At 37.6% G+C, this 11961-nt stretch overlaps 1 protein-coding gene across 2 annotated transcripts in view; it reads right to left on the minus strand.

Moving 5' to 3' along the window:
• Positions 1–7263: 7263 nt before the first annotated feature.
• The window catches only part of FCHO2 (FCH domain only 2), a 126402-nt gene continuing 121704 nt past the window's right edge, over positions 7264–11961 (minus strand). For both annotated transcript variants that reach the window (XM_019532269.1, XM_019532268.1), the window contains 2 exons: positions 9983–10147; positions 7264–9701 (listed from right to left, as the gene is read on the minus strand). In XM_019532269.1, the coding sequence (XP_019387814.1) occupies positions 9679–9701; positions 9983–10147 (188 nt within the window). In that variant the 3' untranslated portion in view covers positions 7264–9678. The remainder of the gene's footprint in view (positions 9702–9982; positions 10148–11961) is intronic.

An 11961-nucleotide genomic window follows, 5' to 3' on the forward strand; every position in this document is an offset into this window, starting at 1 on the left:
GAAGTGGTGTTGGCTCCTACCCTGGGGGTCTTTAAGACAAGGCTAGATGAACACCTTGCTGGGATCGTTTGACCCCAGTACTTTTTTCTGCCAAGGCAGGAGGTCAGACTTGATGATCTGCTCAGGTCGCTTCTGACCCTACCAATTATGAAACAAAGGCTATACTTGTTAGGAAGGCCTGTCCTACAAGAGCAACGAAAAGTATCTAACCAAAGCTAAGAAGGTCTGCTGTTTGTGCAGGGCACGCAATGGTACTGAATGACCATGCTCTAATTTAAGTAAGGTATGGCCACCTGAACTTTGATGGGAACCACTAAAAGCAGCAACAATAAGACTGCTGGAAGAACACACATGTTACTTTATTATAATTTGCGTTATAATGGAGATGGTGACAACATAAGTTTCACAAGAGCTTTGCCATGTGGCATGTTTTTTTAAAATCTCAGACAAGGCTTGAACACATTCTTCCTAGTGACATTAATGCAGGCCAGTCCGGATGGTTAAAGGCACACCCAGTGTGCTCACTTAAGTGTTAATGTAATGAATGTGACTTGGTCAAGGATAAATCCTATGGTCTTTCTAACTCAAACTCCAACACTGCTTCTCCTGCAACATCTGTCAGACCAGAAGGGGAGAGTGGCATGCACTGGGCTCACTGCTGCTGCACTTATTCATGCTGCTAATAAATCTGGTTGAAATTTTTCCAACAAAATATTTCTCATCCGAAAATGCCGATTCATTTATTGTATTTACTCAGATATAAGATGACCCTGGATATAAGACAACATCCCATTTGTTAGGGACAGGCTCTTTAGTTTCCTCTGTGATCGTACCAGAGAAGGTGATTGGTGCTGTGTTTGTACCTCACTACAGTGCTTGTTTGCCACTCCAGAACCTAACTGACCTGCAGGAGCTTGTATTGATTGTTTGCTATATCTAGATGACGCCTGAGGCCTTCTGCCAGCACTGACTGAATGCTTTTTGTGCCGTTGAACCTCTTTTCAACTTTTGATTCTTTGAGTTGGAGACACTGTTGACTGATTAATACTAGAACAGCCAGAAATTGAGGTAAATGTTTTGGCCTTTCTGATTCATTTGGAGAAAGATGGAGCCTTTGTCAGGAATACGGCCTTCTTAACAGCAAAAAGAGACATTTGTAAGGCCCGTCTTTCTGGGACGAGACTAAAGCTCAGACATTGTGCCTCAGCCATAAGACGCCAAAAATGACTAGATTAAAGGCAGGCTCTGGCTGTCCCTGCCTATCTGCTGCCCTGCCCTCCCACTGTCCAGCTCCTCTGCAAGGAGACAAACACTGTAATAAATAAACTGTTTTTTGAAATGGGGTGCTGCTCAACTCTCAGTAGTTATGGAGGGCTGCTTTGAGCCTGACTAGGGGTGCCTTGCATCTAAAAAGGTTGAGAACCGCTTGTCTATCCAATTTGTAACTGGTATGCAAGTTTCAGCATTAAGATCTCTATGTAAGCTTCCTTTCTTGTTGTATATCTGATTTTTTTTTTTTTTTTTGGTAAAACACAAAACATTACTGTAATTGCCCCAGGTTTAACAGGATTTATTTCAGACTTCAATACACCATAAGCCCTTTCCAAGTCAGAGTCACTTGCTGATATTTCTTGAGCAAGGTCAATTTGCAAATATATAGCTGATGGTTCTGACACTTTGCCACCTTGCTTTTAGATCTACTCTCTTCAGATTCAGCTGTATTCATAAGGTAGCAGACAGCTCTGTGTAGCTTTTCAGTTTTGATGTCTATCAAATGTTGCTTTCAGCCATTCATGTTCTTAGGCAAAGCTCTACTTCTAATTATTACTTTCTTAGTAGATTCTAAGAAACCAGTCTGGACTTTGTTCTTTGAAAATGCCAAATATTTATTATTTGACGGTAAGATAGTTGTCTCAGATGCATAAAATTCTCCATTTTCTTTACTGTGGGCAGACTTTGGAACCTTCTGCTTCTTTCCTTATGGCACCTCTACTTCCAAAGCTCTGTACTGACTGCTTTGAATTAGTCACAAAGGCTGTTACAGAGTAATAATATGTTCAGCATCTGGAGACTGTTTCTTTGGCCTAGGAGCATCGGCCAGAATTCAGATCTCTGCATGGCAATATGTTCCACCAACATTATACAGATATCCACAATCCTTTGCAGGACGTATGAAATGTATCCACTTTCTGGCTTTGCTGCATTAAAGTTCTGCTGGTAAAGCTGTTTTAGCAGCGGGTTTGATCACAGCGTAGCTGAAACAGCTCTCCCAGCAGAGGGTCTGTTGTTCACAGGGACAGCTCTTGGAGGCAGAAAAATTCCTTCTGCTGGCAGATTTGCATCTACACCAGAGGATCCAGCTGCCTCAATGCTGCTGCCATTCTTGAAGTGGCAGCAACCCCCTATAATATCTGAGAGTTGTGAAATACTGTTAATCTTCTTAGAAAGGATAGTTAACTTCATGTGTCATGACAAACAGCAAATCAGTTATTAGTGTCTAATGCTTTGTTTCTCAGCCTTTTTAGACTGTCTGTTGGAAAATGCCAGGTCTTAGCTTTCACTCATTTCTTGATTTCAGAAAAATAGAGCAATTCTCATGTTGCAGAGAACTCAGACCATAATTGGCAGAGCCTGAGCCTGGATATTTTTGGAAGCACTGCAAGACCTCCTTAGTTGGACAGGTGTTTAGCTAATGAAGCTAGGCTGAGATTGGTTTATGTTTATATTCTAGTTTCCTTGTAGGTTGTTTTCTTCTCTTGTCATTCTTCTGTGCTGTAAGTTATTCAGTTCTCTTACTATAAGCCACCAATGTCTTTGTTGGGAAGGGTAGCATTATAAATTTAATAAATTAATAAATAAATGTTTTTGACACTGTGAATTCCTATTTGAAATACTGGGGTTTATATCTTGTGAACCAGGTGCCAGTGTTTGCACACCTAACAGTGCTAATGTTGCTTGGTGTTCTTAAAAGGATCTTGCAGGACACTGACTGAGACTCCCTAGTAAAACAGGAGGGTAACAAGCTGGAAAAGGGCTGTGCAGTAGCAAGGCTAAGAAAACAACAATCAGGCTGAATGAACCACGTCATGGAAAAGAGATTTTAAGAGAAGAGTGGCTGGCACTGGGATCGACTGGTCTGGTCTTAAAGGAGGTAGAACAGGTGGGATTTGTTTTGCAACTGTGGTCTTAAGATCACCTCTGCAGGGTTTTAGTTGTGAAATTAGCAAGCAGCTGGTTCTTTTGGCACCTTTTGTCACTATTGTTTGAAAGACATGTCTTGCTTGATGATTGATACCAACAGCCAGAGGGCGAGAGAACAGGGATGGACTGCACCAACTGAAAGATAATGGAATCCTGATCATTAAAAGTATGTATGATAAGGAGGGTCTTTTAAAGGACCCAGAGCAAGTTGGTGGGATGAGATGATCTTGTGGCCTGTTATAAACTAGTCAGGGGGGATCAGCAGGCATTGAGGGAGTCCCTGTTCCCCCAAGCACTGCCAGGAGTGACCAGGAATAACGGTCACAAGCTGGCAGAGGGTAGGTTTAGGTTAGATATCAGGAGGTGCTACTTCACAGTCAGGGCGGCTAGGATCTGGAACCAACTTCCAAGAGAAGTGGTGCAGGCTCCTACCCTGGGGGTGTTTAAGAGGAGGTTAGATGAACATCTTGCTGGGGTCATGTGACCCCAGTATTCTTTCCTGCCATGGCAGGGGGTCGGACTAGATGATCTGCTCAGGTCCCTTCCAACCCTAGAAACTATGAAAAGCCAGAGAAAGAGCTGAAGAAATGCTGCTTGTCTGAAGACCTCCTTCCTTCTCTATATTCAAAATGGAACGGACAGAAATACTCTATAAGTCTATGACTGCCAGCAAGAATTTGAGGTCTGAAACTCATCACCACTGCCCATTCAGATGAAAGCTCCTCCAGCAGTAAGGTTTTCTCACTGTAGCATTTGGGAAATGAAAATCCTGTTCAGAAGGTGACTTAAAAAAAGATGGCCTGTCAGGAGTTGAAAAGACCATTAGTCATTTAATTGGTAAGATATAAAACAAGAGGAAATAGAGAATATTAAAAAGAAAAAGGTGTTAAGAAAATGAGATTATATAGAAGGATAAACAAGAGATGTCCAATGTTAATGTTAATGTTACGTGCAAAATAGGCTAGGATTATGGTAAGCAACAAAATTGAGCAAAAAGACATGAAAATGAAGAGGAAATAAACAAAGAAAATGTTGGCATTCAAAAACTAAGACGAAGAAACACTAATCTGCTCTGTTGTTCAACTTAATAATAAGGTAATAGGGGTGGAAGCAACCCTCATAAGGACATTTGGTTTCTAAAAGTGTATTGCTTTTAATCCAGTAGTTTTATGTAAATATGGATTCCTATAGCTTTCAGAGGTATTGAATTAAATTTACTAAGGGAAAATAAGATTGCACATCAAGGAGACAGGTAATATACAATATAAGAGTAAACACACATAGTACAATACTATACAGAGTTCAAGGTAAAACTTATGTTTTTAATCAAGAGACTAGCTTATCAATTTGATCCAGAACACTACTTGCAATTTAACATGAGATTTAAGCAGCAAATAGCTTGAAATGTTTCTTGATACAGTCTGCCCTGAAGGAATTCCTGATGTATCTAAAAAATAAATAGTGATGATTGAAACAGAATCCCATTATGTAACATTTCCAAGAATAATAGTATCATAAATGCTCAAATGCATATATTAACTTTTCTGAAACAGGCATACTTTTTAATGGCATGGTTGGCATGATACCTGGCTTTTCTGGTTAATTAGTGAATAGACACACCTGGTTTCTTAAACCCGACAGTGTTCCAGTAGATAAACTGAAATGTCTTATATAGCCTTCAAATGTTCTACAAGGTTTGCCAAGATCTAAAATATTTAGCATTAGTGTAATTGTTCAAGTGTACTGTTATCTAATATATAAAACAGCTTGCTTTTCAGGGCAAAACCTGTTGGAACAGCATGAAACCAGTTTCTTGTAGTTGCAGTAGTATTAAGTGCAGTTTGTTCATTTAAAATGACAAGGACAGAATGGTCTGGATTCTGATCTCACTCACATGCTACATATTTCAGTTACGCCTGATTTACATCTGAATGACACTCAGACCAGGTCCTTGGTGTCTGACTTTCCATTGTGACAGAAATACTGATTATTGTAGTAATGTGTTCAACAGTGAGCCAACACCGGGGGAAGAAAAGAGTGCTATTACTTTTTGACACATCTGAATTTATGTGAAACCATTTTTAATTTGTGGCTAAGGATAATTGATATTGCATGGGAACCAATGGTAATGGGACTGGAGGTCACCACAACTCTGTGTATTAAATGAAACAAACTCCTGTGTTTTTAAAGGGAGAAAAATATACCCCATATGCCTTATTTCCATGCTCTTTGTGAGAATAGCTAACAGGATGATTATCTCAGGTCATGAACAAATGATCAAATTAAAATAAGTCAGTAGGGAGTGAAGACTTGCAGTCAATAGGTACAGACATTGAAAAAGCCCAAGGTGGAACTGATCTAAGTTACATGGTTTTCGGTAAGCAGCTTGGTTTAGATTGGTAGCAAACAGAACACACAGTCACAGTTTGGTGTGGGGAGAGGCAAATCTTAGACCAGGTTTTGCCATTTTTAAACCAGTTTGTGTGATGAACTTCTGTTATGGGTGTAGACTGGTTTCTGATCACGTATGCTGGTAAAAGTGTAATGTCTATACCAGGCCAATATTTGGTAACTGTTCACATGCGTACAGATATCCTGGGCAAAATGAAAGCTGAACTGTAACAGCTTGTAGGATGAACATATTATAGCAGAGCATATTCTAGCAACATGGTCATTTGAAACATGATCATTTGAGATTTCTAAATTGTGAAAAGCAATATTTGCAGAGTTGAAGGTATGCTGAATGGTTGGAACAAAGTGTGTTGCTTGCTACAGAGATTTTCATTCAGTTTGTCTGCATTTGCAGCTAATGGAGACAAACTGAATGAAGATAATGGAAAAGTCTGTGTCAGGGAACACGTTTTTTCACACTACTCAGAGTTTGGGAGGAATGTTCACAGAGCAGACACTCCTTCCTGGATTCCCTCCTGCATTTGCAGGATGTATTATGAGTTTGGAGTAAATCAATATACAATTCCCTTAACCGTTCTTTTTTCTGCACCCCCAAATTTTACCAGTCCAAAATGCTAACTGCTGGAGGGTTTAGGCTTATGTTGTGTTACAAGTGAAAACTAAATGTTTCCTTATCTGTTTCTTTATGTGTATGTAAAAAATTAAATTATATGAAAAAACTTAGTTTTGTAAATCTAGTAAGGACATTTACAGAAGTCTTTATGGAAAACATTAAATATTTTCTTGTCTTCTTTGCCAGCTTTTATGTGGGCTAATTTGAAGTGTGTTTAGGGGAGAGGGGTATCTCAATTGATTTTAAATGCTTAGTAGATGCCTGATACCATGAATTCATAGAAAGGAAAAAATAGACAGACTAGTGTCTTGTATCCCTCCTCTTGTATACCACCCTCACCAGCTCATACTAAGAAATCCTAAAGATTGGTGATCCTCAAGTCTCCAGCCAGGTCTACATAGCAAATTCACTAAGTGAGAACGCAATGCCCTCAAGCTGTGTTGCTCCAGACAGCCTGCCTCCTAAACTGGAAGCAGTTTAGTTGTGTTCCTGCAGCATGCTGGTAGACTGATTAGCACAACTGAATTACAGGGTCAATTAGCTTATCCCTAAGCTGATTGGCCTGCCAGTGGTGCCTCATGGCTGTGGTTACCTTACTTCTGGGTTACAGGGCAGCTCACCTGGAGTAGTGCCACCTGTCTGGCGTAATGTTTAGCTGTCCGGAGCAAATAAGGCATCTAATTTAGATGTCTATTAGAAAAGAGGCCTGAAACCAATTCAGATATACATTTTAAAATCAACTTGAATTTGATCATTTTGCTAACAGTCATTACTAGGAATAGGCTAGCCAAAATTGCTAATATCTATAAGACAGCACAAGATTCTAGCCTTTGTAGAATTCTATTTTCCATTCATGCCCCCAGTTTTGTGATTTTTGTTTTGCCTATACAGCAGTTCAGTTGGAGACAGTAGAGATTTACCAATGCTTTTGAATACTGAGCTAACTGCTGAACGTAGTTGATATTATCTGTAAACAAGTAATTCTTTCATTGGTTGGAAGTTTTAGGGCACCGTCAATAAAAGTATACACGTATAAATCAACTTGTAAATTATATATTACATGTTTATTATGGGTGCAACATTTCTGTAAAATTTACATTTGATGAAAATCAAAAGTATTTACAATTTTGGTAAGATAAACTGTATTATTCTAATTTACAATCTGAAGTTGTAACAATCCATAAAAACTGATCTCCTTTAGAGTTGTGTTTACAAATTCATTTTTTTCAATAGGAGGCAGCTACAAAGGATATCACTGTATACACAAGCAAGAACCAGCTTGCTACATATATTTCTCATCAGATATCTAAATGATTTTTTTAACACTTTTTATGGACTTTTTTGTAAAGAACATATAAACTTGTATGGCTTCAAAATTGTAACCTGCACCCATTACAAATGTATGTTTGATCACCTGGTATGAAAGCTAGTTTAAATGTGCTGAAATTCAACTACTTCATTAATTTAGAAATTTAAGCAATACTTGATTAAAAACAAAGTAAAATAGTTTTGGATTGCAATAATAAAATATTAACTGTCAGGTTAAACACACTGTTTGATTGCAAAGCAGATTACAATTAAGATTCCAGTAAAAGGCTGTGTATCATTTTAAAATGCCAATTACAACACGAGTTAGAAATACTAGTTATTGTCATAATTCAGTGAAGATTAACATTTTAGCAAATTAAGAGCCATAAGCACTGCTCCAGTCAAATCTAATCAGATTGTTACAAGTACATATAAAACACATACTGTACTGTACACTGCTTAATAAAGGAAATCTTGTCTCTAAAACGATATAGTGTGCATTAGAATTTATATGCGTCTGAGTCATTCATTCGCTGAAAAGCTTAATAGTCCAGTCATTAGTGGTTTTACATGAATTATTTCACACACAACTTACTATTGCTTCCAATGTATATTATGAATAGACCCTGGTATTTAGAATCATTATAAAATTCCCATCCTGCTTATTATTATTCTGCCCCAAAATATTTTATTTCTGTATTTAACAAGGACATGTCTAACAAACGGCATAATATATAACAGTTTTTTAATTAATAACTTGCTTTAAGTAATGTTACCAATGTGTTGCTTCAGATCATTTCCATACGTTTAGGATGTAGCAAAAAAATTAAGGAAAAGGAAATACTACTAACTGGTATTTTAAAATCAGTTTTAAAATTAGTAATATGCTGGTTGTACACTGCCTTCCTGCTGGCAAAAAATATACCTTTCCAAAATGCTATTCGTCATAAAGTACTACATTACATTCATGTCACACGAATCAAAAAGCACTTGAAATCTCCAAAGACTTAGCAGTCAGAATGTAGTGAAATGCTACATTAAAAAATATTCTGTTTTAATCATTCTTCAATGTACCTTCAGAATTCACACATCTTTGGTGATATTAAAAGCTGAAACTTTGATACTGAAGTTCTCTATCAATATATCAAAGTCCTGCACTATGCATTTCCCTTTACACTGGCTGCATTTATTGCAATTACCCCATGAGGAAGTAATCCAGTATTTGAAACCATCTTATAAAGCGATCTCCAGTTTTTCTAAATTTCCCTTCTAAATCCCAGTCAAAGAATTTTATAAAGTTGTATGCATTACACAAATATGACACATTTTCAGTAGGGAAGAGCCAGACTTTGAAAAAGGAAGTGAGGCACATTAAAGAACAAATTGGACAGGCACAGTTTAAAAAAAAGGCACAAATGTTATGCAATCCATACAAAAATAAATTAATCTACAGCATTAATTCAAACTATCACAACTCCCATAAAGTTTGCTAATTGCAGAAGTAAATATCTCTTCTGTCTTTTGCAATTTTTAACACATTGCACTTAGAAAAAAGTAAATCTTATATAAAACAACTTATACTTTATTAAAATGTGGTACATGGGAATCAAAGAATACGTTTTATTTACGTCTCTAACTCTTAACTGATTTTATGGCACATGAATATGGTATGAGTGGGCGGACAGAATTATCTGTTGTTGTTGTTACCTTTGTTTAATTTGAACCTTGGCAATTAAGAAAACTGATATTACCTATGAATAATATTATGGAAAGCTAAAATATTCTGTGCTTGCTCTCCTACATTTTCAGGTGTAATGTTTATAACAACATACAATTTCATACACTTTCAATACATCTAATGATTACTATTTTGACTTAGTCTATATAAATTTACTTAAATTTGAATAAACAAGTTTCCCAAATATTGCAGTTGATCATTTACAGTGTTGAAGTTCACTTCAGTGCTATTATAAATATATTTTTTTCCAAAATGACTTCTTCAAAAAAAGTGCATTTTTTTACTTTTGTAGTCAGCCCCAAAGTAGGTCAATGTTTAAAAAAAATGCATGTTAAAATAGTGTTTCAAAGGTAGAGAGAGGAGTGAGCTTCAGCTGCTCTTTTGATTTACTGATTTTTCAGATTCATCAGCAATCAGCCATATACCGTCCTGAAAAAAAAAAACAAATTTCTGCAGTTACAATGTTCAGAGTAACTCTATTTTACAGTAAAACAAGAACTCAAAATAGCAGATAAAAGGAAGTCTGTCAATGTTTTGCTGCAAACAGGGTTTTTGTTCAGCTGTTCTGTACAAATAACCATTTTATCGTACATCCTAGAAATATTGCAAGCTTTTTTTTTTCCAGATTAGACACTATATAAAAATAAGCAAGAATAATTTTGTAAATTCATGTTAGTTCAAATATATAAACATCTCAGTTTCTTACTTACCAGTGGCAAATCTCTTCTTAAGTAGGGAAAGCCGATAGCCAGTGCCTGCTAGCTCTACGTCTACTCCTGAAAGGGTGTTTCCTTCACTAATGAATTGCACTGCAAGAGTTGCTGGTTTACTGGGTCCTTCTGATAGATCAAATTTTGCCCTGAGGGATCCAGAACCTAAAAATACAACTAAATGTCTTGCTATTGTAAAATAGAACAACCTGTCTCATAAAGCCCAAACAGTAAACAGAGTGAAGTAATATAGTGCTCTCTAATAGCTGGGACTGTGATATATACATTTTCATAACAGATAACATTACTGGCCTGTTCCTGCAGTGTTCTGCTTAGGAGAGTGATCATTGCTTAACAATGCTTTAGGGAAAGCATCATGAACTCAACGTTACAAGGCTGTACAGAGAAAAACGTTCTTCCTGACATTCACACGATCTGTAATTTTATTCCATGAAATGTGACATTTGATTTCCACTACAGTCAATGTTTCAGCTTCTAACACTGCCCCAGCCTAGTTCTTATCACCACTAGCATTATTTATCAATAGATCTCAAAGCACTTTACAAAGAAGAAAGAATCTAAATCTAATTACAGTATCTGTTGTTACGACCTGGATGAGTCTACACTAGTAAAATTTGTGAGCCTTTCTGTTCCAGGACAGCTGTCAAAGAAGGCTGTAACAAAAGGGAAGTTGTACCACTGTAAAAAATACCTTGTTCGTCCAGACAAGACACGTGGAAATTAATTCTTTACATTTTTAATCATGGTATAATGAATGTATTCCATTTATTGATTCTAAATAAGTGTTCTTCTGTTCCCATATTATAAGAGGGGAGGGAATTTTGGGAGTAAGAGGTGAAATGATTTCCATTATTCTTTTTATGATTCAATAACATTTCCTTTTTGCAAGGTAGTTAATCCTACCGTATGCATTTTTGGGAACTCAACACCTCAAAATGCTGTTGGGCTTGATGCAGGGTCACTAGGTGAAATACTTTGTTTTGCAACTGATCATTCTAAATAATCTCAATTAATTTAAAATCAGTTCCCATTTCTGTTGCAGACTGGGCAAATCACAACTTCCTTGCACCTTAGTTTCCCCATGCAAAGTGGGGATAATGATACTTGCCTTTTAAGAACTGCTTTGAAGTCTACTGATGGAAAAAAAAAAACTATACTGTCTTTTATTGTATATTTGTTTCTTGGCTGATGCAAACTTCCACACAGCCACAGCCCTGCAGCTGACTGTCAACATGGTGTTTGATCATATAGAGGTGCAACAAATTCTTCTACTGGACTGAGAGCAAAAGACAAGTCTTCAAATAACTGAAGGGTGATTAGAGAGGATGGAGATGGGCTGTTTTCTCTGTGGTTATATGGGACAGGACTAGGATCAATAGCCTCAAGCTTCAGCAGAAGAAATTTAAGGTGGAGATGAGGAGGAACTTTCTGATTATGAGGATGGTCAAGCAGGCCATTTAGAGAAATAGTGGAATCTCCATTCTTGGAAACTTTCAAGATCAGGTTCGACAGATGCTAGTCAGGAACAATCATGCCTTGGTGGGGACTCAACTAAATGACCTTGTGAGGTCCTTTTAGCCCTACTTTCCTATGATCCAGAGAATTTTATGCCAGCATTAGTACACACAGTGGGCTTCAGTCAAGTTAGAGGCAGTCCTCAACTTACGACTTTTTGAGTTGTGACTACTGTGACTTACGACGCTTATAAATTGACATCCCATTTCGATGTTCCAATGTGGGCTTTGTCTTTTCGACAGTCAACACAGCTGGTAAGTGGTGGAAGGGGAGGGGGAATGGAAGGGGCATGGGAGGGGGCAGATCAATGTCCCCTGTGGTGAGGGAGGGACTGGGACCAAGACTGCCACTATGTGCTGCTCATCTGGTGGCTTGACCAGTATTTCCTACCGCTGCTCCCACTACTGGTCCAGAAGGGCGGAGGGGGATGTGCGACCCTGCAT

Source organism: Crocodylus porosus, unplaced genomic scaffold (assembly GCF_001723895.1).
Source record: "Crocodylus porosus isolate Cpor-Errol unplaced genomic scaffold, CroPor_comp1, whole genome shotgun sequence".
NCBI lineage: Eukaryota > Metazoa > Chordata > Crocodylia > Crocodylidae > Crocodylus > Crocodylus porosus.